At 35.8% G+C, this 25,190-nt stretch overlaps 5 protein-coding genes across 11 annotated transcripts in view; 4 read left to right on the forward strand and 1 right to left on the reverse strand.

The window, feature by feature from the left end:
- LOC118733422 (transcription factor MafK) lies at window positions 1-1,128 on the forward strand. Of its 6 annotated transcripts, none has more exons than XM_036462800.1 (3): window positions 1-115; window positions 169-283; window positions 397-1,128. In XM_036462800.1, the coding sequence occupies exons 2-3, from the start codon at window positions 224-226 to the stop codon at window positions 760-762; spliced, it is 426 nt and encodes a 141-aa protein (XP_036318693.1). In that variant the 5' UTR covers window positions 1-115; window positions 169-223; the 3' UTR covers window positions 763-1,128. The 6 variants fall into 6 exon arrangements, with proteins under 6 accessions (XP_036318693.1, XP_036318696.1, XP_036318692.1 ...); XM_036462803.1 differs by having other exon boundaries at window positions 5-115; window positions 169-265; XM_036462799.1 differs by having other exon boundaries at window positions 10-115; window positions 184-265.
- LOC118733418 (zinc finger protein 510-like) lies at window positions 1,066-3,759 on the reverse strand. The gene is made up of 5 exons (XM_036462794.1): window positions 2,941-3,759; window positions 2,380-2,722; window positions 2,089-2,289; window positions 1,497-2,031; window positions 1,066-1,393 (listed from the first exon to the last, which is right to left on the reverse strand). The coding sequence occupies exons 1-5, from the start codon at window positions 3,343-3,345 to the stop codon at window positions 1,186-1,188; spliced, it is 1,692 nt and encodes a 563-aa protein (XP_036318687.1). The 5' UTR covers window positions 3,346-3,759; the 3' UTR covers window positions 1,066-1,185.
- A 158-nt stretch (window positions 3,760-3,917) lies between these two features.
- LOC118733419 (zinc finger C4H2 domain-containing protein) lies at window positions 3,918-5,312 on the forward strand. Of its 2 annotated transcripts, none has more exons than XM_036462795.1 (2): window positions 3,918-4,059; window positions 4,119-5,312. In XM_036462795.1, exon 2 carries the CDS (start codon window positions 4,185-4,187, stop codon window positions 5,097-5,099), a length of 915 nt encoding a protein of 304 aa, XP_036318688.1. In that variant the 5' UTR covers window positions 3,918-4,059; window positions 4,119-4,184; the 3' UTR covers window positions 5,100-5,312. The 2 variants fall into 2 exon arrangements, with proteins under 2 accessions (XP_036318688.1, XP_036318689.1); XM_036462796.1 differs by having other exon boundaries at window positions 4,128-5,312.
- Window positions 5,313-8,146: 2,834 nt separating this feature from the next.
- LOC118752926 (zinc finger protein Xfin-like) lies at window positions 8,147-16,231 on the forward strand. The gene is made up of 10 exons (XM_036487778.1): window positions 8,147-8,566; window positions 8,634-9,045; window positions 9,106-9,837; window positions 10,244-10,778; window positions 10,839-10,983; window positions 13,694-13,996; window positions 14,057-14,432; window positions 14,628-15,215; window positions 15,295-15,829; window positions 15,893-16,231. Exons 1-10 carry the CDS (start codon window positions 8,282-8,284, stop codon window positions 16,071-16,073), a joined length of 4,092 nt encoding a protein of 1,363 aa, XP_036343671.1. The 5' UTR covers window positions 8,147-8,281; the 3' UTR covers window positions 16,074-16,231.
- Window positions 16,232-20,688: 4,457 nt separating this feature from the next.
- LOC118752936 (zinc finger protein Xfin-like) overlaps window positions 20,689-25,190 on the forward strand; it is a 46,068-nt gene continuing 41,566 nt past the window's right edge. Inside the window, exons 1-5 of the mRNA XM_036487788.1 lie at window positions 20,689-21,110; window positions 21,190-21,826; window positions 21,882-22,664; window positions 24,032-24,563; window positions 24,625-24,793. Coding sequence (XP_036343681.1) covers window positions 20,811-21,110; window positions 21,190-21,826; window positions 21,882-22,664; window positions 24,032-24,563; window positions 24,625-24,793 — 2,421 coding nt within the window. The 5' untranslated portion in view covers window positions 20,689-20,810. The remainder of the gene's footprint in view (window positions 21,111-21,189; window positions 21,827-21,881; window positions 22,665-24,031; window positions 24,564-24,624; window positions 24,794-25,190) is intronic.

The following is a 25,190-nucleotide window of genomic DNA, read 5'->3' on the forward strand; positions in this document are numbered from 1 at the left end:
GATGTTTTTTCGACATCTCTTGTGAAAAGTTTGTGAAAAGATTGTTTACGGTGAAGAAATCCATCGCTCTTTTGGTAAATTTCTGTATTTCTTCAGTATTTGTGATTCTTAGCAGGTAATTGAATTTCAATAAAATCTTTGATATTATAAAAACTTATTAAATTCTAGTCTAAACTAATAAAGTGGCTCTCTTTTAACGTCAAAACAATTGATTGTGCGGAAAATGGACGGACTACAGCACCGACGAGAAAGAAAATCGTCAATGGTAACACAACAATTTTACGTAAATGCAAAATTATTACTAAGCCCAATTAAGCATCATTATACCAATATGTACATATGTACATATGTATATGATAATGAAAATTAACTGCTATTAAATTTTTCAACCTACAGGCACCACTATCGCCATGCCCTATACCAGACATAAGTGATGATGAGCTAGTTTCTATATCCGTCAGAGACCTTAATCGTACTCTAAAGTCTCGCGGCCTAAATCGCGAGGAGGTTGTGCGTATGAAGCAGCGTCGACGAACGCTGAAAAATCGTGGCTATGCAGCTAGTTGTCGCATAAAACGTATAGAACAGAAGGATGTTTTGGAAACAGAAAAATCGCATGAATGGGTTGAGCTGGAAACTATGCACGAAGATAACGAACAATGTCGCAAGGATATAGCTAACTGGAAGAATAAATACAAGGCTTTGCTGCAGTTTGCAGCCCATAATGACATTCCGATTCCACCGGAACTAGAGGGTTGCTGAATAATGGAAGCAGAATAGTATAAATGGGAGTGTCTACTTACACGTGCCACGGTAAAAATTATGCCGAAAGAAGTTCTGTCCCACACACAGAAAGGAGAATTCTGAGTAGTAAGGGTTATAATCCCTAAGCGCGGCCGAAGGCCGCCTACGCATAAAGAAGTTCTGCCCCACTTCTCCGGCAACACATAATCCACGTAATTTTACCGTAGATATACGGTAATTTTTAAACTTGCCGTGGCGCGTGTGTGTAGACACTGCCAATATAAATAGATTATATATTTTAAGTAACTTTATGTATACCACTTTATTTGTAAATTATATCGATCGTGTATAGGTTTTAAATAAATACTGCTTATTTAAAATTTGGCTGTCTTAAAAACGCATACATATTTAACTCGTATATTACTTTTACTAAAGCAAAATTTAAACATCTAGCATGTTTAGTGGAATGTCGCCAGCATGCTCCTCCAGCATCTCGACAGTGCCTTCAGTACTGTCTGCAAACTCAGTTTCTTTTTTTTCTCCAACGGTCGACTTTGATCCTGGAAATATGTACTTCTTTGCTAACGCATCTGAGTAACCTATTTTCTTAAAAAGATCCTGATGCACGGTGCGCAAATGACGGCGAACCCTAATAGAAAATAATTTATTTGAACCAGTGGCAAATCACTGTTGGCTCTGCATTTACTAAGGTACATCCTTACACGCATCCTACAATGATTGTACATACTTACTTAAATTTGGTAGGAAATCCACGCTGACACACTCCACACAACAATGGCATTCCCGTGTGCTCGTATTGATGTTGCCTTAAGCCAGCGAGATTTATAAATGTTTTTTCACATTCATCACATTTGTAGCGTACACCTAGATGTCGTTTCTCGTGGTAGTTAAGATGGCCCTTTATAGCAAATTTCCGGTCACACATCGAGCATGCATATGGAAAATCGCCAGTATGAAAACGTATATGTACTTCGAGATCTTTGCGTCGTACAAACTTTTTGCCACAATGTGGGCAATCGATAGTCTTGCCACGATGCATTTGCATGTGTAAACCAAGATTTGATTTACGCAGGAACGTTTTTGAACAAATTGTGCATTCGAATATTGCTCGATCTTCTGGTAAGATGTGAGTAGTTTGATGCAATTGGAGATTTTCGAGTGTAAAAAATCTTTTTCCACAGTCGATACATTCAATATTTCGATCACGTTCATCTGAGTGGAGTTCTAAATGCCTTTTAAGTGTGAAACGGGAAGCACATATTTTAGCTGTGAGAAATATATAAGTTAAATAAAATATGTTGGCAAATATTCAAGTTAACTTACGACACTTGTTGCATAAGAACTTCATCTGTTTATGGCGCTTTAAATGTTTGTTGTAGAATGTCTTCAATACAGTGCGTCCACAATGTTCGCAGTCCATATATTCATCTTTCTGATGAACCTGTCGTCGATGCAAACGTAGTACATTTTTCGTCACAAACCGATTTGGACAATAATCACATGGGAAATTATGTGTTTTATCCCCTGAAAGTGTAGTCGAAAAAATATGTATATGTAGGTATATCAACGAATATCATCATGTACATCGTATGTGAATTCTATGTATCTATGTACCATGTTCAACTTCATAATGCTGAAGCAAATCTCTTTGGAATTGGAATACCGATGTACAAAACTCGCATTTGAAGTCAAAACAGGACTTAGACTCATCGCCAGTATTCCTTTCCTCTGCTCCACGTTGAGATAATTTAAGACACGAACTTGATTTAGCTTCTTCCTCGTCCGGTGACTCTTCTGAGGCATTGATGTTACTTTTTGAAATAATTGGTTCGTTAGAGAAAACACGCTCTACACTAATGAGTGTAGTTGGTAAAGGTTCGTATGAACCATTATTATCGTCATTCAACACACTTCCAGTGCTGTTTGAGTTTCGTTCATATTCGACAGGTTCAAAATCCTAAAAACAAATTTTCAGAAAATGTAGCTACATATGTACTTCATTCATTATTGTTTGATCCTACGACGTTTTAAACAAAGTTTAAAATGGCAAAGAGAATTGACTTATTTTTAATTTTCAAATTTGTTTGTGCAAACGGATTCTTAATAAAAAACATTTTCACAAATTACACACATATGTGCATACATACATACCTTTATATATGTATGTATATATACCTTTTCTATAAACTCCTCCTCTACTTCCGCCTTTTCCAATTCATCGGCATCATGGTCTTCTGCATATTCATTTCCTTTAATAATCTCTTGCTTCGAGTGTGTTAATAATTGGTGATTCAACTGTGCTCGCGTTATAAACTCATAGGCTTGGACAAGATCAAGGCGACAACGACCACAAATATAATGGCAAGGAGGATAGCCTACGATATGGAAATCTTCTACCCCAATATAAAGCTGTGTGCTTTTATTGAACAACTCCAGTAATGTAAGAGTATCGCTTTCGGAGCTGTATAACTGCAACAAATCAATATAGTCTGCAAGTTCATCTTGTGACGCGACCGACAGACATGCACGACAACATCGCATTTCTTCAAAGTCGATTTCATTATTTAGCGTATATTCCATTGTTGCGCATTAGATTACAGAATATAATTTATTTTGATAATAAATTTGCCAAAAAATGTTCGTGACTTTTTTATCTAATACTGAAGAGTGATTGCCATGACAACGGGTAAGCAAGGTGGCCAGATAAAAGGTCTTGTTAAATTATTCATATAGTGACTGAGTTCAGACACGGAAACTTTTGTTGCTCATTTTCGGCAACTTCCCTTTTGGTGTTGCCCGTTGCATTCACACAGAGAAACTATTTTGTAAACAATTGTTGTTGTCAGCTGCGATCGCCAACTTGAATTACTCGGTGCCCTTCCCCTTTCCTCGTCACTCCCTCTCCTACAAGTAACGAGTTGCGCGACAAAAGTTTCCGTGTCTGAACTCAGACATTAAAAAATTTCGGTGGCACGTTTTTGGTAACTTTTTTAACCGTGTCGACAACCAAGTACATTAATTGAAATTTAGATTAGATGAAAACTACTATATGCTTGCGGTCTGATAAGCAAATAAAAAAAAGCGATTTCGAGTGGAAGACCGTGGGCTGTGATTAACACTTTACAACATCCAATAATCACAATAAATTAACTCAATTGTGAATGAATTTCTTTTAAGAAGCAGAACAATTTTGTACACAACGCTGGACAGAAATTTTTTTGGCAAATTTTAATAAATTGCTGAATAAAATATATACGGATTTTTGTAACTGAAAAAGGACCATAAATATCCGAAGTTAGTCATATTTCATTCTAGATTTTGAGTTACTAGTTCTACTAACAATAAATTCAAAGAAATTTCAGCAAGAGGATCTTTTCTAGCGACCAACGCAAACAAGCAGGAGGGGTTTACTTACAAAAATGGCCACCAGCGACATCAGTAGTTCCAACGAACGCCACTATTATGCAAAACTTGAAGCTATCAAAGATATACGAGATAAAACCTTAGCATTGGAAAAATTAAAATTGAAAATTGTTAAAGAAGTAAAAATAAGCGACGATGAGGAAAAATGCCTCGATGAGTATCGCAAAGAAATGGAACATTTGCTCGAGGAGAAAATGTCTCACGTCGAAGAACTGCGACAAATTCATGCTGATATAAATGACATGGAAAATATAATTAAACAAACCAAGGAAAATCAAACGCGTTCCGTTGACATGGCCAATCGCGTATATGAAGAATATCTTGCTCTTAAGTATCAAATCGACCATATGCGTCGCGACTATTTGGGTCTTAGTCCATTACGTGAATTACATGAAGAGGAAGGTAGCCCAATTTCAAAGGACCGCTTTCAAACTAATTTTTTGAAAGTGAGCGCCGCAGCAGCTGCTGCCGTAGCCGCTGCACAACCTACATCCCTGGCACGTCCTCATCCTCGTCATCCACTTATACCGGAAACTACGGTAACTGCATTAGCGCCTACCGGTGGTGTTAGTGGTCCAACTGGTGGCCATGCTTTTATGCCACCCGCTCCACCTGGCTCTGGATCGGCTGCTGCTGCTGGAGCGGCAGTGCGTTTAGGAAAAAGTGACTTCTCCGCACCACCATTGCCTCCCCCACCCACATCGCGCTTACAGCAAGCGCCATCAATTGGTATAGGACACCATCCATCATTCCGATCGGATTTTAATGTGAATCTCCGTCAACAACCGCCACCAATGAAATCATGTCTCTCGTGCCATCAACAAATTCATCGTAACGCTCCTATTTGCCCATTATGCAAGGCAAAATCACGCTCACGTAACCCCAAGAAACCAAAGAAAAAGAATAATTAGAGGTGTTCTTAATGTGGAAAATAACTCCCGAAAACAAAAATTGAGCTTCTCCAACGCTTGTAGAGTAACATTTAACAAATGCTAATATATAAGATTACATTCGTATATTTATGTTATAATTTTTCCAATTTCGTGTAGTTTTCGTGAACGTAAGATTTGTGCTCAATTATAGAACACTTAAAACCCTTCAATGAAAGAATAACTCTAAAACTATGACTCAAAAAGTCTTTGGTATTATTAGTTCATCGAATGTTTTCTGGGCCAAATCACGTAGGCGGTTATAGCTCCAAATAAAAATGATTGATTTAATTTATTTGGGAGTAGGAAAGTTTCCGAAAGTTTCTGTCATACATACATATATCGTCGTTTAAAGTACAAAACCGCGTATCGTCATTCTGCAAAACCGCGTAACTGACATTGGCTGCCAAAAACTGGATTTGCTCACACAAGCTGCTGGCTCAATCCTTATCCATTCGTCCTGAAATATACTAGCCAGAAATGCGATTGCCTTATAAAAAAGAGAACCATTTTGAAGTATGAGTGCTTTTACGCTCTAGAAAATAATTTCTACATCTTCACATACGCGGTTTTGCACTTTGAACGACGATATGTATATACATACATATGTATCTTTATTATACATACAACAAACATCGTCACTGAAATGGAAAAAGTCGTGACTAATAATTTTTTTTCATAAAATGATGTGGGGAGTTGTAATTCGATGAAATCCCTCATATCAATCTAAAAGTGAATTTTGAATTTTTTGTACATAAGTTACGACTTTTTGCATTTCGGCGACGATGTTTGTTACGTCTTTTTGCATTTTAGGTGACGATATATCGCAAACCTAGTTCTAAAGTGCGATCAACTAAAAAAAAAATTATGGCGATTTTTTTGCATAAATCGATTCATAAGCCGTACATCCAATTAATGCAAATATTTGTTCTTCATGATTATTTACATTTACTAAAAACCTACTGTTATACCTGGGCTCGAATCGCCACACATGATATCGTACTAGTCACGTAAAAACAAATTTTTCGGATTATGACATACGTAAACTTACTCTTTGTCTCATTCAGCTTATACAGCCTGACGTATCACGTAATTTTCTTTCGTTTTCGATCCGTGAACGGATGTTACGATTCGAGCCCAGACTTTGTATTAATGGCGTTTAATCTGTACGATCCACAAGCAGTTATATTTCCCTCTCTGTATTTTGAGTTAGCTCATTTTAGATCTAGGCGTGCGATATGATGTATGTATGTACTTACCAACGGTAATAATATAAAATAAAATAAAACAAAATTTATTATTTTACTTATACATAAGTCGTGTACATGGCTTCGCATGATCTTCTGTAAAGATATAACGCGAATCAGTTTAAAAAATAAAATTTACTTATTTGTGACTGCAAATGTTTGTTGGGTTTGTACTTTTCTATACAAATATGAAGGTCTGTCTGCATGGTTTACCATCATGTTTATGTTTTTATCATGTTGTGTACTATAATAGGGCTTTCGCTCGTGAGATTTTTCAGGCAACTTTTGCGTTCAACTCACGCAGGGCTGCAGGAAAAATAATCGAATGGCTAAAAATATCAAAATATAAAAAAAAATTTAAAAAATATTCGCCATAAAAAGGCGTTTGCATTGTTCAACTATGCATTCTACTTTTGGTTGAACGGCCTTTCAACTCGCTTTCAACAAAGTTGGTCGCCAGCCAACATTTAGCCATTCAACTTTTTTTTCGTGCAACCCTGCGTGAGTTGAATGCAAAAGTTGAACGCAAAATCGCCTCGTGCGAACACCTTTTAAACGTTCATACCTATGAACCAACGACTGAAAAATCGTCCCGGTGGTGATGATATGCGATTGTAAAACACTTTCAATCATAAAAAACATATTTTATGAACTTTTTTTTGCTAATTGTCATCAAGTTTCACTTTGTATATTTTATAATAAATACCAATTTGATCGCACCCAATCACCGCGCCTTTTTTATTTTCTTTGGTTGTTTTCTGCCTAAGAGGCAGATGTCAACAACGCTCAGAAATTTACTTTTTTCATTCTTTTCCGATTGCGTGATCTTGTTAGTTGGTTCATGGTTCATACCTGTCGCAAACAACGAACAGAAAAATTGAAAATTTTTAATTTTCTTCATGCATGTCTGCAGACAAGGTGAATTTATACAATGTGGTGTTGATGGCGAATTTAGATGTTCGCCGCGGTACTTATTAATGTCAAATCGATGTGTTTGTTGTAAAAAAAGGCGATTCATATTGCAACAAACACACTATTTTGACATTAACAAGGCTAATTTATACAAGGTGGTGTTACTGGCGAATTTAGATTTTCGCCGCGGTACTTATTAATGTCAAAATTATGTGTTTGTTGTAAACAAGGCGAATTCATATTACAACAAACACACTATTTTGACATTAAGAAGTACCACGGCGAAAATCTAAATTCGCCAGTAACACCACCTTATATAAACATCCTTCGTATGAAGTTTTTGACAGTCCTCGCCGCAAAATCAAAAACAAAATACATGTACGTACCGATACCACCTTATTGAATACGCCTTGCTTCAATTCTGCTGAGTTCAAGTTTTTTATTCTTTAAATGGGAAAGAACGAAAATGTCACAAGCTAAGCAAGAAGGGTGAAACGATGTCACCCCCTTTCTTCCACATGCGAGCAGAATTGAATTCAATACTTGAACTATGTAAAAGCAGTTTTGGATGTCAAGCATAAGCGCGGGCTGAGTTCAGAGACGGAAACTTTTGTTGCTCGTTTTCGGCAGCTTCCCTTTTCGTATTGCTCGTCGCATTCACACAGAATAACTCTTTTGTACACAATGTTGTCAGCTGCGAACCGCCAGCTTGAAATACTAAGACGAACGTGAGCACAAAGCGTTTTCCCGAACACGAGCAACTCTTTGCCTTTCCCCTTTTCCCGTCACCCTCTTCCCCAAACTTTGAGTTGCCGCAACAAAAGTTGCCGTGTCTGAATCTTGACTAAGCGATTTTTAAATCACTGATAAAATCCTCCCATCTCTAAAACAAATAGAATTCGTGGAAGACGCGTTTATTTAGTAGCAGAGAGTTAATAAATATAAAATTTTGTTGCCTGAAAGTATCTATGTTCCACTTACCATTGTAAGAGAAACTCATAAAAAATGCAGTGTCGCGGTTGCATGCAGACGAAATGCAGTATCTTGCTTGATATGAGCGTTCCTTGCGCAAATGAGGACAAACCTCTCATCGACTACTTTAATGAATGCACACAGCTACATGCCTCAATTAATGATAACTTTCCCAAAACTCTTTGTAAAATTTGTGCGCAAAAACTCTTAATAGCCTATAACTTTAAAAAATGCGCTCGCGAATCAGACGCTAATTTTAAGAAGCTATTAGCGTCGCCAAAGAAAGAGACTTGTTCGGTTTTTATTAAGACAGAAGAGGTAAGTAAATGGTATTCAGAATTTAAAAGTAATATGCAGATATATTAAACAATTTGGGAATATATAGGAGGTAGCAGATAAGCCTATAGATATGGAGTTTGTATGCTGCAACAACAGCATCGATATTGAATTAAATGAGGACGGAAATAGTGTCAAACACTCAGACTTGGATGTATCTATGGAAGATATTTCCCCAGGGGAATCTTTGAACACATGTTTTGAGGGAGCTCAGGATGAAAACATAATCGAAAAATCAATAGAGAGTTTTGATGTCCCCGAGTTACCCGTATTAAATGAAGATGACGTATTGCAAACAACAATGGTTACAAAAACAGAAAGCAAAAATTCCCTAGATTGCATGGAGAATCCTGATAGTTGTATTGTACCTATACGGAAATTGGTATACGACTGCGAAATATGTAATTGCAATTGCGCAACGAAAGCCGAGCTAATAAAGCATACATCTGAAGAGCACAATTGTGAGTTTTTAAAAAGAAGTGCTGTTTTAATAATTAAATTAATTTTTGTCTTTTACTTAGCGGAAATATTATGCGTGAATTGTTCAAAGGCCTTCGATATGCCCAATGAGTTGAGGAAGCATAAAAAACTTATTCATGAGACCGATTCACCAGTGCATTGCGATTACTGCAAAGAAACTACTTTAATACCTCGAAGTCACCTTCTTCAGCATTTTGAAAAGAGACACAAACCTCAGTATCTTAAGTATTTTCCACGTATGTTTAAAGGGTACAAATGTAAATATTGTACAAAAGTCGTCACATGCGCAGTGGAATTGGAAGACCATGTGAGAACACACGTACTCTTTAAGTGCCAGTTTTGCCCGAAGTATTATACAACAGCGCGAACTTACTCTGGTCATGCCATGCGAATACACAACCGTTCAGTAAATTGCCTTCCATCTACACCAATTGTTATCGAAGAAGTTGGATATGAGAAAGATAAACGGATTGAATGCAAAATTTGCCACAGAAGCTATGGAAATCGTAGCGCATATAAAAGACATATCAAACAACAACATAACACTGTTAAACACGGTGGCAAAAATCTAAGTAAAGATATTCAACCGATGGAATATTTAGTAGGTTACGTTAAATCTAAATCTACAACACATAGAAAGGAAATTAATCAAGATGGATTAAGCCAAAAGAAAACTGACCGGGATGGTCAAGAACCGGCTATGCCTAACCTCGACGAAATTAGAGAAAATCATAAATCGAAAGAAAAAAAGATGTACTTATGTTCATATTGCCGTAGGTGGAAACATTTTAAATACAAGCAAACAAATACATACCGTCACCCTTATGCCAGAGGCATGAATGTGCAAATTTATCACTTTTGAGTTATTGGGTTGACTTAATTAACCTTTGGATGTTCTATGGTATACCAAAACTCAGAATATCATGCGTACACGGAAAACAAATCTTACAATTTCACTTGCATAAATGTAGTTAAGTCTCGTAAAAAAACTTCCAAGCTTGATTTTACAAAATTTTCATTTTTACACATTCATGTTTCTGGAATACGGGAGGTCATGATACAGATATTTAAAGGCATGATACAAATATTACAAAAATATATATATGTATATTTTTATCATGCGGGCGATGATAATATCACATATTATGTTTATTTTATTTGATTCTATTTATTTCTCAGCCCGTATTTTAACGTCTACACACGCTTTGGAAATACATGAGGGAAAACAGCATTTGAATAAAGAAATTAAACTTAAGGAATGTCCAGTATGCAAGAAAAAATTCAGCACAAAGTATTTAAGTACACATATGGACATCGTACATGTGGGAAAGCGTAAATACACTTGTGATACTTGTGGTGGCTCGTATAAATGCCGTGATACTATTAACCGACACAAGCGATTGCATGCGAAGGAATGCCACTTCCCATGTAATGTATGTGATAAGAACTTTATTGATAAAACAGAACTCAAAGTACATATGCGAGTTCATACGGGCGAAAGGCCATTCAGCTGTCATTTGTGTGACCGCCGATTTAGAATTAGAGTTCATCTCTCCTATCATTTACAACGTCATGATAACGTCAAGCAGACATGTAAGGTATGTGGCAAAGAGTTCATAAATAGCGAGTCTTTACGAATCCATTCGTTCCGACATAAAGGTATAATGCCATATATGTGCCTTATATGCGATTACGGCAGCGCAAAACGTAATTAGTAAGTCCTTTGAAAATTTAGTAAACATTGCTAAATAAAATTTTTTTTTATTTCTTTCAGTTTTGTAACACATATGCTTCATAAACACGGTATAACTATGACGGATGATGAGTTATTTGCAATGTTCAAAGCGAATACAGGCCGATCTCCACGCGTAAAATTAGCGAAAGAATTAGAAATCATGGAAAAGGACTCAATAAATTTAAATTAAAACAAGTAATTTTTAAGCAAAAAACAAAACCGACTTCAATTCTCATATAAAATTTTAAGATTATCGTTAATCTTTTCATGATCCAATGATCGGATTTAAACCAAAATAGAATGGGACCACCTGTGAGGTAACACCTTTCCTTTAAAAAAAAGAATTATTAAAATCGGTTAACGTGGTCCAAAGCTAGGCGGCAACATGAATAAAACAAATAGTAATTTTTAAGCAAACAAGTAATTTTTAGCAAAAAAAAACTAACTTCAATTCTCATATAAAAAAATATATATATATAAACCAGATTAGTATTGGACCACCTCTGAGACACTACCTATCCGATGCAAAAAGAGTTATCGTTATGCGATAACATACATAAAAAAAAAATATTCCATATAAAAAAATTATCAAACATTATTTTATATGGAGAAAAGGAGCGACACCTTCAACAAAAAAAAATCCTAAAAATTAATGGTAAGTCCTAGCCACCACAAACTTGCACTTTGTTATACTAAAATTGCATGGGCTAAAAACTGCATACCCAACTTCTTTCTAGAGAGCGTAAATAAAAAGTGTAATATTTGAATGCAATTTTGCGGAATTTTCTTTAATTTTGCACAAGGTTCGGAACCCTGATTTTTGAGTTTTTTGTTGTAGAATTGACCATATTTTTATAAAAAATTATCGAAAAATAAAATATTTAAAAAATAGTTGCCCGTATTGTAAAAAATTCGCAGTACCTAAACTTTATTGACTGACTGTATGTAACTAGGTGGAAAAACTAAAATAAAAAGTCGTCATTACAGGGGGGGGGGAAATCGTCGAAACGTCATTGAGCTAAAAAAAACTGTCAAAATGACGATGAAATCGTAAATTCGGCAACGCTGCGCATGAGGCGATTAGTTGAATCAAAAGTTGGCTGCACCCCAACTTCATTGGAAGCATGATTGGAAGCGATTATTTGAAAGGCCGTTCACACCAGGCGATTGTTGTTTTCAACTAAAACTATGTTCACATATCAATATTATCACAATCAAAGCTCGTTTTTTAATCACCCCTTTTACACAGGCAAATCTCAGATTATTAGCCGTCAAATTTGTTGTGCTTGTTATTCTCACATCTCAAGGAAAAGTTATGTTTCTTCTCTGTGCCACCGTGATCACGTTTGTATGCTATAATAAGCAATATAAATATATTTTAACTTAACATTTTATTAAAAATACCTTTACAAACCTCTCCTTGCTAGCGTACATTTTTGTTTACTTTTACATTTGGCATTTCTCCTCTTTTTTGCAAAAACAATCGATAAAACTAGGATAGACAACGAAAAGTTATCGGTTTAATCTGAGATTATTTTATAATTACAGATTAACAAGGGACGAATTTTATATGGCTAATCTCTTGTTATAATTACAGATTAGGGTGTTAAGCTCGAAAATGAGGATAATCTACTTATATGTGAACCTAGTATAAAAGTTGCCTATAAAATCGGCTCATGCGAACACCATAAAACCCTTCGGCGACCCAAAGGTTGGGAACCGATGTACTAGAGATGTCAGTGTTCAAAAAACATCGATGTATCGATGCTTTGAATATTTATACAGAGCAGTGATGAAATTGATGGTACAATTAAACTTTTTTGTAACATTTTTAATCTCAATAGTACATTGGTATTACATCGACATTTTTGATACAATTTTGTAAAAATACTCGAAAATTTAAATGTTTGTGGTTGAAAATATACTCATCTTTTCACTTCATAAATATAAATGCGTTGTGTTTATTTAAAACGAAGACCTGCTAAAACCAATAAACAGTAGCTGTTATAATAAAAACCGTAGAAAAAAGCTAAATATTTTGTAAAATATTTTTGTAAAGTATTTGTGTTACTTGCACTTAGTAAACATGCTTGTATGCTTTTATTACTTGCTTTGACATATTCATTTGTATTGGAAGCTTAGAGTATAACTTCACAAAACGCTTTTCATGCGTTCAGAATTGTATTCGTAGGGTTTTATTTATTTATCTATTTATTTAACTACTCATGGTGATCGATGATATTCCTTACTGCATGCTTATCTATGATGCAATGACCAGTTAGAACTCCCACCAGAAGTGAGAAGTGTAAGTGTAACTTGCTTAGTCTGGTCACGTGACCAGAAGGCCTTAGCCGCTCTGCATTCACAAGGTCTTTGCCAGGTGCCGTCAGCTGTTCGGATAGCTTGAAAGTTTCTGCAAACTTTCCGTTCGCATACTATACTGTATATTTTTCTCTTGTGAGAGAACAGATTTCACTATTTCACAGGAATTTTGTTGCAGGAAATTTTTTACTGGAGGTTTTAAACGAACGTACCTATAAAAAAATATACTTAATTTAAAAAGTTATATGTTGGTACTTTTTCGGCCAATTTGGTATATTTTTTGGTAATTGTGCACTTTAGCGTGCCCACCGAAAATTTACCCAAAAATAGTCGATAGGTGTTAAGAATCCAAATGCGGAAATTGATTCCGTTTGGTACAAAATTTAAAAAACGCATATATCATCCCTGCTACAAAGAGGAAAATTTTCGATTCATCGAAGCATAACATCGATATTTTCGATTTATCGATGTTTCTCCGACATATCTATTTCGGCCTTTTTGGAAACAATTTGTGGATATTTGTGTAAAAAAAGGCGATTTGTAACAATATTCATTCAGGAAGATAAAACAATAAAATGCAGTGTCGGGCTTGTATGAAAACTGAATGTCGTATTCTACTTGATATGAGTGTTGTGTGCACAGAAGATGGCAAATCTCTTTTTGACTATTTTACTGATTGTACTCAACTGCAGGCATCGGATAAAGATAATTTTCCCAAAACAATTTGTAAAACGTGTGCGCAAAAACTCCAAATTGCCTATAACTTTAAAAAATGCGCTCTACAGTCGCATTTAGAGTTTAAAAAGCTTTTATCATCACAGAGATTGGAGGCAGAGTCGATTCATATTTCTACTAATGAATTTTATCCCTTTACAGTGAAGTATCATAGTTTTACATATCTATATCCCGTACTAAGAAATATTTTATTCTAATAGGAGCCTGAGGAGAATATAAACGATCCTCTAGATATGAAGTTTAAAGATGCTTTAAAGGCTTTAGCGAAACCGGACTTTGACTATCCTGATGAGGAAGAAATCGAAAGGAAACGAAAGCTAAACGCTTTTGTAAAAACTAATATGATTTTGAATGAAAATGATTTATTGGTTGAAAATATGGTTGATGAAAATTTGCAAGCCCGAGAGGCAGAAGAAAGTGAAAAAGAGGGTCCGACAGAATTTGTTGTGGAAAATCCAAGAACAATTCCGCCAATGCAAATAAAAATTGAAAGTGTGGGATATTTCTGTGAGATTTGCCAATGTAAATATGATATTGAAAACGAATTAATGAAACATATATCCGAAAAACATCAATGTAAGTTAAATATAATGGTAAAGCGAAGTTAATAGAAAACTGGATGCTGCACCATTTCTCGGGCTACATATGTATACATACACATGGTCGCCTTTAGAGGTGCATTGGCCTAAGAAATTTTAAAAAATTTTCATTTTCTTTGGGTAAAGTATTTAGCAATATTTTTAATTATAATAATATTTTCTTTCATCACAGCTGAAGTTATGTGCGTGGATTGCTCGAAGACCTTTGATATGCCTCACGAATTGAGAACACACAAAAAGCTGGTGCATAACACCGACTCACCAGTGATTTGCGATTACTGCAAAGAAACTACGTTAATACATAGAGATGCACTAGTTGAACATTTGCTAAGCAAACACAAAAGTCAATACTATAAGTACTTTCCACCTACTTGCTATAAATGCCGATATTGTAGAAGCAACTATTCTTCTACTTCTGAATTAGAAGACCATGTCCAAAACATGCACGTTATATTAGTATGCTCAATCTGTAAAAAAAGCTATGGAAATTCTTCATCGTTTAGAAAACATCTTAATTGTAAGCATAACATAACCGTTACAGAAGCAAAGCAAGAAATAAAAAAGCAAAGAAACGAGTACAAGAAAAGTGGAGTCATAATGCCCAGGATAAGTAAAAAGAAGTACCCCAAGGGTGAATCACATGAAATGGATTCTGAGAAAAACCAAGATACAGCAAATAATCAAGAGGAACAAGAATCTCCTGAAAAAATAAAATGTTCGAATATAAAAGAAAAGGCGAGATATTTATGTGCATTTTGTCGTAAGTAAAAAATAAAAACTTGAATACTAAACATTTTAAAATAATACCTTCATATTCATATTAAAAACATACTTTTTAGCTCGAGTATTTTGCTCTAGATCTAGTACGGAAGCACACGAAAGAAAAACTCATTTAAACATAAAACCGGATATGAAGGAATGCACGTTTTGTCAAAAAAAATTCTATGTGGGCTATATAAAGAGACATATTGATACTGTACACATTGCGGAGCGTAAATTTCATTGTGATATTTGTGGGGATTCTTTTAAAACTCGTGGCACTCTTTGCGGCCACAGAAAATTGCATTCGAAGGAACGACAATTCCCCTGTACAGTATGTAATAAAAGTTTTGCCTTTAATTCTGAGCTCAAAGTACATATGCGAGGTCACACGGGAGAAATGCCATTTACCTGTCATTTGTGTGATCAACGATTTCGAATTAGAGTTCACCTCACCTACCATTTGCAAAAGCATACTAATATCATGAAAAAATGTGAGATATGTGGTAAAGAGTTCAAGAACAGCAAGTCTTTAAGAAACCATTCATACCAACATGGGGGGAGAATGCCCTATTCATGTTTAATATGCGATTACGGTAATCCAAAGCGTGAAGAGTAAGTCTACTCGAAAAAACTTGACTTTTATGTATTTGAATTTTATCTTTTTCTTTTATACAGTTTTGTAAAACATATGGTACACAAACACAGCATAACTATGACGGAGCCTGAGTTATTTGCAATGTTCAAAGCGAATACTGGTCGTTCTCCGCGCGTAAAACTAGCTGAAGAATTAGAAGTGGTAAATGAACTTTTGCAACCGACAGACGTAATGGAATCAATTGACTGCGAGAATTTATAATCTAAATATATGTATAAAGATCCAGTTCGTAAATCTAAAACAAGAAAGCATCAGTCTCCTTTATTTCTAAACCACCCTAGAAAAAGGTAACTTCCGCAAAATATCAAATAAAATGTTGTGCATATTTGGCATTACAATTAAAGTACTGCAAAATTCAACATTTTCTGTAGAATTGTCGTTTTCAAAAATTTTTTGCATTGCTATGTCATTTCAACACAAACGTACTGTTTTAGCATGTCATTGCTACTTAAGCCTGATATAAGTTCAATGCGCGCGTGAGCGTGAGTTTTTTATTTTGACCAATATCTTCGTTATTACTCAACTTTTTGCTATAGTTGAGACATAAAAAGATAGAGAATTAAAATATTTTTCAGAATTATAGAATAAAAACTAATTTAAAATGCATAATATACGGATGTGATCGATGTTTCGTGTTTATAAATTTAATAATCCGAACTTAATAGTAAACACCCATTATTGGTATTACCTATAGAAACTGGAATAGCAGTACAAAAGGCTTGATCATAACCTATTAAGGCCATCAGCCCTTTAATGTCGTTTAGGATAAATTTTCTGACTTCAGAACGCTACGAACGGACTCATAAGCATGTGACACTTCTCTGTCCGCTTTCAGCACCATTTACGGCATCTTATTAGCGTACTGAATCTTCAGTGACGACGAGGCAACAGAAATTTGTTTTAAACAGAGACCATAACGATTATAAGAAACAAAGTTAAATATTGCTCTATAATTATTACTGAACAATAGAAAATTGGCTTTTGTCACGCGGACGATTATTTTAAGATATAAATTATTATCGTCTTATAATAATTATATCGTATCATAATTATTTTTATATAATTTTTTTCTTAAAATAATTATTTTTAAATTTTTTCGTCTCGGGACGTTTAGTTCAAGACGAAAATGATTTACGTCCTCTCATAATAATCATATAGGATTTTTATATATTTTTGTCTGTCGGAACCTTTATTTCAAGACGGAAATGATTTACATACGTCTTCTTAATAAATATATGAAACTTAAATATTTAACGCCACGATTCATGTCATCACATCTAGCGTTCCAATATCGTTCGTTCGATTTTCAAAAATGAGGTGTCAAATAAAAGAGCTTTGCTTTTACCAAGGCGTATTTATATATACATATGTATAAATTCGCCTTGACTTTTACCAATCGAGCTCGGAGATATTTGCTATTACTCAGATAATTTAACTCACTGCTGAGTAGTTGTCTATATGAGTAGTTGTCTATATGTGCGTGTCAGTCCACCGTCAATCCGCGATTTTCGCGGACTGAAATGAGCGAGGTAAACTCGAACTCTCTTCCCCCTCTTATCCACACAAAACCGGTTTTAGGCGGACTGAGCAGTCCAGTGTGCGGAGGCCCATTAGGCTCTTTCCCGTACGCAACGCGGATCCCGCGAGTGCCCAAAATAGCCCAGAAATCATTCCCGTACTCAACAAAATGGGAAAAGCGATAATCGCCTGCAAAAGTTGACTTGCTGTCTACTTTGGGGCAAGCGATTTTTGAATAACCATTTACACGAGCGATTTTTCCATAGCAATGTTGAATCGCCTAGAAAATGGCCTCATGTAGACAGCTTAATAGAGAGCTAGCTGCCTTTTCGTGAGGCGATTTTCCGATTATCGCCTGTAAAAAAATCGCCTCATGTAGTGGCAGCTTAATACCTTGGTTATAATGCAAGGGGCGGATCGTAACAAATCGCGGCGAATTCGTAAGGATCTATTGATTTTGGATGTTTCCGTTTTACATTGCGTTCAAGTCCATTAAAATCGTTTGAATTCATTGCCCATACAATAGATAATTAAGTGACAGTTCACTCCGTTCCGTTACTTCCCTTATAATCCAGGCATAAGTGTCTTCTTCCTGCCCGAAACAGCCCGGACTTTTTCTCCGGGTAAAAATTGATAAAGTGTCAAAGTGCATAACAGCTGTTTTGTGTTTACATGTTGCCTGAATTTACTTGGTGCTTTTAAGGCAAGGCACATAAATACAGGTACAAGCCAAAATGACGTTGCTCTCATGAGAACCAAACCTTTAAACTTCAACTTGATTTTATTTTATTTCCTATATTTCGTTACGCTTAAAATGTCATGTCGTTTGTTTTTTTTGAATGTTCGTTAAACACAAATTTTAATTAACATTTGCATTTTTGTAGTGTTGTGCGGTTTATACTTAGTGTATGTGTTAAAAATGCAGGACCTGAAGCGTTGTTTTTTATGTGGTGTTAAATATAATGCAGACATCACTAATTTTTTTAACGTGCCTCAATACCCTCGGCGTAAGGAGCGTTGGGAAAGCAGCTGTGGGGTAGAGCTGCAGCGGAATGCCTTGCTGTGCGTTAAGCATTTTAAAGCAGCAGATTTCATAAATGCACCAGGAGGTACAGGAAAGGCACGTTTGATGCCAAGTGCTCTTCCTATGACCCTTATGTCGCAATCATTATTTGTGTTCCGTTGTTTTATTGATTGCCCAACGTTATGCCTAGTGCATATATCGCTTTATACAAACATTTGTATATTATACAAAACTAAAACAGGTACTATAAATATAAACTTTCAATGTATAAAAAAATAGAAAAGAACATACAAATTAACAAATTTTAACTAAACAAAATAAATAAATAAATACAAAACTTGAAATTTACTTAAAAACGTCCACCAGCGAAATGTAATTTTTTTATTTTTCCTTACACACGCTCATTTTTATTTTTACTCTCCCGAAAACTTTGACTTTTGTAGGTTTGATGTCAATTTGGCTTCTACCTGTTTTTATTGTACCATGCTTTTAAGGAATAGTGAATGGCCTGTTGATGTAACGAAACCAGCCCGTACTTTGTTAACATTTTCTGAATGTCTACCCATCCAGTAGTAAAACGCGATGGATTTGCAAAATTTAGCTTGTATTTTTATTTTATGGCCTACTAAAGATTTCATATCTCGGCCTAATACAATGTTCTGACCGACAACGAAAACACCTTGAAAACAAGTTTTGGGGTTGTGGGCTGAAGGCCGTTCACACCGACTGTTGGTGTTTTCGTTGACATTTCTTACATCTTTTGTTTACAGTTTTGCTGCACGAATACAAAACCAAAATACTTTTCCTTCAATTTCTTTTCATTAACAATCTTTTACTTCCATGCTTATTTTATTTTCGTCAGCCAATTAACAATAAATCCGAAATGGCGTATTAAAGATGATAAAATATGACTTCCACTTCGATAAATAATCGAAAAAAAACTAGTGACGGCACCGATTGGAATGAGTGGAACGTGAGTTTTCAAGTGGTTTCAGCGAAAACTTGTTTTCGTTTGACAGATTTTACATTGACGAAAACACAAGTTTTAGGTCGAAAACCATTTTTAAGCTCGGAACACTTTGACGACAGCAAGCGACAAGCAGCATCTGTCAAATTTTAAATACACACGTTCTTACGGACACAATTATTTTGACGACAGCACGACATCTTGGCTGCAGGACTGCAATTGTCGACGTCGCCAAATTAAATCTATTTCTAATTTTGCCGGCGACAATGAGTAGATGTAGTGCTGCAAAATTAAATTGTCGCAAAATTAATCACATATTCTTGATTGTTCATGTTTTTCTTATTTATTTAAATAAAAATAAACAATTTGTGAAATAAATATACCAAAATGTCAAACTTTAAAATCAGCTGTTTGCTATGTCGCTGAGGTCTTCAAAATGTTTAAGAAGCTGGCTTCAAGGCGACATTTGTCGACAAAATGATGTCGCTGTCGTTACGTCGTGAAGTTGCAGTCGTCAAAGTGTTCCGAGCTTTAGCAACGAAAACATGTTTTCGATGTCGGTCAGAACATGGTATAAGTAGTTTTCAAAAAGTCGAAAAAATAGTTAAAATAAATGTCTGAGCGAAATTAAAGGTTAAGACATATATAAAAAAAATTTCTTGGGAAATTTTTTCGCAGAACATTTTAACCCATTATCCCCCGCCTAAAACGGTCATATTTGACCCTTACTTCAAGAAATCTCACAAAAAGCAAATTTGGCAGATCGTTTATGGATTGATGAATTATCCTCCAGAAAATTTTACTAGGGGTCTTCTCAGGCAAAAGCTTAATGTTACTAAAGTAAAAGCCTCTAAAAATTTCAAATAAAAAAAACAACAAAGAAACTAGTTTTTTTTTTAATAAAAAAAAATTTTAATTGAGTTTGGAATAACAGTTCCCTCTTGGCACAGATTTTTTGTTTTTATGCATCAGATCGAAAACCATGTATTTTTTTTTTTAATCCATAAGACAAATAGAGTGCCACACAGTGATGGCAAATTTAGTCAGAAAGAAAAAATTTGAAGAGTCGATTTTTTGGAAATAAAGATGAAATTCGATTTTTTCTGGAAAAATTCGATTTTGTCCGAATTTTAGCAACACAAGTTCGATTTCAAAAATTCGCTATTCTGGAGCTAAAATTCGATTCAAATTCGAATATCGAAGCTTCGAAAATCGAATTTACCCATCCCTAGACAGCAAGTTACAATTCGAGTATCGAAGCTTCGAATATTGAAATTACCCATCTCTAGCATGTAAGAATAAAATATTTTGGCCAATTTTGGCGATATGAATTAATTTATAATATTTACTTATTTTTTTTGACTATTAATTAGTTCTTAAAGCTACAAAAAAAAAGTTTCATTCTCCTTATTAAAAGTGAACTACAAAAATGCAGTGTCGTGCTTGTATGCAGACTAATTGCCAAGTCCTCCTCGACATGGGCATCGCGTGTACAGAGGATGGCAAAAATCTGTACGATTGCTTCAATGAATGCACCCAGTTAGAAGCACGTGCCAATGATGGTTTACCCAAAACACTTTGCAAAATGTGTGCACAAAAACTTCAGATAGGCTTTAACTTCAGAAAAAGTGCTCGCCAGTCGCATGAAGATTTCATGAAACTTTTAGCATCCCTAAAAATGGAGACGGAATCGGTACATAGTTTAACAGAGGAATCTTTGGCATATGAGGTAAATATGTATGCTGCATAAACGTACATACATATATATACATACTTATCTATTGCCAAATTATACTTCTATTGAACAGAAAGAAGGGGAAAATACTGGTGATCCTTTGGATATGGATTTTGAAGAAGCTGTAAGGGCCTTACATGGAACAGAATTAGATCTTTTCGTAAAGGACGAGTCGACCGACCAGGTCTTAGAGGAATCACAAGATGTAAAACATGAAAATGAAAACTCGACAGAGGTTCAGCTGTCTAATTTGTATGGTGTTACAACAACAACATCGACGGAGGGTTTTGGGGAATCCCAACATTCAATAGAAAAAAACCAAAAATCGACGGATGTTTTGGAGGAATCACTACTAGAATCGACGGATGTTTTGGAGGAATCACTACTAGAATCGACGGATGTTTTGGAGGAATCACAACTAGAATCGACAGATGTTTTGGAAGAGTCACAAGATGTAGAACATAATAATGAAAAATCTATGGAAATAGACAGATCAGAAGAGGAGGTTGACCATTTTACCGAATTAATACCCGATTCATCATATGACGATAATATACAAAATATAAAAGCAAATGAATCAGAAACAGATGAATTAGAAGAGGAATGCATAACTGAACACACAGATAAAGTAAGATACACTTGCGAGAATTGCAGCCGTTCTTATGCAACTAAAAAGGAATTAAAAAAGCATATTTCTAATCGACACAAATGTAAGTTTTTGTTTAAAATTTATATGCACATATGTATATTTGATTTCTATCATAGCTGATATAATTTGCATAAACTGCTCAAAGGTGTTTGAAATGCCTAATGATTTGAGGATACACAAAAAGCTTATTCATGACACCGAATCACCAATACAATGCGATTTCTGCCCAGAAAAACCTGTTATGCCTCGAACGGAACTTCTTAAACATTTTCAAAACTACCATAGTTGTCGATATTTTAAATATTTTCCACGTTTACGTAAAAAACGTACTAATTGGTTAGGGGATCCTATTCCTAATGAATGCAAATATTGTGGAAGAACATTTCCATCTGAGTTCGATTTGGAAGATCATATAAAATCTCATGTATTTCAATGTCCAATCTGCTCGAGAAATTTCGGTAGAATAAAAGCTTATTATGCCCATATCAAACGATTACATAACAGCAGAGCAAATAAAGTTCCGCCACTCATTGTTGAAGGAACTGAAATCGAAGAACAAATTTTCGAATGCAAAGATTGCAACAAAAGCTACACGAGACTGGGCTCTTATAATACACATATGAAACAAAAACATCAAGTAACGGAATCAAATGCTATAAGTGATAATCCTGTTAAACAGTTCGACAATATTCACCAAATCGACTTTTCGGATAACCCTACAAACATAGAAGGCAACGAATTCACTGAAACTGAAATGGAAGGCACCGTTATTGAACTTATTCCCATGGAGTCGGATGTCATAAAAGATGATCAAGAGCGTAGAAAACCGTCTAGAAGAAAAGCGCATAAAAATTCAGATGGTCAAAAGGAGAAAAAGAGCTATCTATGTTCATTTTGTCGTAAGTAGGAAAAAGAAAATCTTTTATACTTAAGATTTTAAGAACTTACTTTTAAATTCAACAAATATAGTGAGGGGATTCATAAGTCGTGTTAGGCGTCGTATTGTCTTAAAGGGTATAAAATTTCTCGGCTTGTCCATCAGCTTTATCGTCAGGTTCAGCTATAGGAGGGCCCAGGAAGTTGGCAACTTCCACCGGGTCTGTCCATAGGGGCAGGAGGGGCCTTACAGCTCTCTTACACGGCATGTATTTGCATATCGTTCACAAAGGCCCTAACCAAACCCTTTTTCGAAACTGCGTTTTTCACAGATTTTGGTAGGCTGTATTAAAATCCACGTTCATTAAAAAATATGTTATTACCCACAACAACAGAGTAACGTGCCACTTTTTAAAAAGCAATGCCGGTTTTTGATTCCCATTTTATAATGGTTTTTGCTTCTGTAAAATCAAAATTTTGTTGGTTATGTATGGCCTTTGTGAATTAAGGTAACGATATGTATATGCTACTTTTTTGTTCATATGTACAATATATTAGAACGTATAAGAAAAGTAGCGCTATTAGCTGGATGGGTTTTGATGGCATGCGAAGAGGTGCCATGAGTCATGTGGCGACTCTCCGCATGCCGGGCATATCCGCGTTCACTCTACACAGGTACGAGTTTAGCCTGCTGCAGTAGCCAGAGCGAAGTAGGGCTTTTGTGGTGCGAATCTCCCGAAGCAGACAAGGCTCTGTCTCGTCCACATCGAGTGTTTGTAGCTCGAGACCCCGTTTAGGGCCTATCGGTATGCAGTTGGGTCCAGGGGTAGTTTTATGAACCTTTGGACTTCGTTCGTGAGTTCGTATAGATGCCTCCTTACGTGCCTTGACCTACTAGGAACTGCTGCAGAGCCTTGTGTTATGCTCCTTGACGGGTGTAGTTGTTTTGGTGTTGTTTTGCTTGGGCGAACTCCGGTGTGCCGTGGAGACGGTCCGGTGGCTCCACCCGTTGCAGTTGTATTGTACCTGACCGAGGTGGAGTTAGAATGCAATCGTCTCTGGCATACACCGCAGATGTAGCTTTCCGGCCCTGGGTTCGACTCTAAGCCAGCCCTGAGCAGAAGAATACGGAGCACATGTAGCCCCATATGCGAACAAGGTTTTAGGGATTTTGCCGACCTTGTTCGGGTAATACTTGAGTCATTGCGGTACGTAGAACCGGCTGTCTTGGGAATCTTCCTTCTTTTTTGAAGTCAGCTAAAAACATTTTGGGGACAAATCACCTGAAAAGGTATTAACCGTTATTTTAAGGGGAAAATTTGGTAAGACATTTCGACGCTTAACATATCTTGAGAATGCATTAAGTGATATATTTTTAATATTTTTTCAGCACGAGTGCTATCTACTAAAGCTGCTCTAGAATCGCATGAAGGAAAACATTTAAATACTGAGCCCGATATGAAGGAGTGCCCATTTTGTCAGAAAAGGTTTTCAATGGAATATATAAGAAAGCATATTGATCTCGTACACATTGCTAAGCGTAAATTTCATTGTGATATTTGCCGTGATTCTTTTAAAACCAAGGATGGTCTTTATCGACACAGACAATTGCATTCTAAGGAACGGGATTGCCCATGTACAATATGCGATAAAAGTTTCCCTAAGAAAAGTGAGCTTGTAATACACATGCGATTTCACACGGGGGAAACGCCTTTCACCTGCCACTTATGTGACAAACGATTTCGAATTAAAGCCCATCTTACAAATCATTTGCGAAAGCATGCTAACATCAATTTTATATGTACGGTGTGTGGTAGAGAGTTCAAGAACAGCAAAACACTACAAGACCATTCATATAAGCATACCGGTGGAATGCCATATTCCTGTTTAATTTGCGATTACGGTAGTGCACGGCGTGAAAAGTAAGTCTGCTAAAAAATTGTATTGTTAAATTATTTGATTTTGACGTTTTCCTTTATACAGTTTTACGTGTCATATGCTGCGCAAACATGACAAAGTTATGACGGAGGCTGAATTATTTGCAATGTTCAAAGCGAATACTGGTCGCTCTCCTCGCGTAAAGCTAGCTGAAGAATTAGAAATGATAAATGCAATGTTTCCACCCAGAGACCCCGACTGTTCTACTGAAAGTTAAGCGCTAGCAAGCAATTTCTGTACAAGAGGTGGGTAACTCAACTCAGAGTTAAGTTATTGAGTTGATTCCTATAAGTGAATCGGTAACTCAGACGCCCTGTCCAAAAAAAATTTATCTCAGTAACTCAGTTGATGCCCTAGGGCTCACATGATTCAATTGAAGGTAAAAGTGCACTTTAGCGAAAGGAGGCCAAAATTGATAAAAAAATTCAAGAGGGGTATCAATCGACGAGTTTTAATGCCCACAACAATAATCCGAGACCGGAAATTCACATTTTTAATTCATTAAAGAGTTATTTTCAAAAAACATTGTTTTTATTGGCGTTAAGACGCGTCGATTGATACCGTTCTCGAACTTTTTCCGTCCATTTTGACCTACCTTCGCCAAAGTGCAC

This window comes from Rhagoletis pomonella, unplaced genomic scaffold (assembly GCF_013731165.1).
Source record: "Rhagoletis pomonella isolate Grant_MI unplaced genomic scaffold, Rhpom_1.0 Rhpom_scaffold_00002, whole genome shotgun sequence".
Lineage (NCBI taxonomy): Eukaryota > Metazoa > Arthropoda > Insecta > Diptera > Tephritidae > Rhagoletis > Rhagoletis pomonella.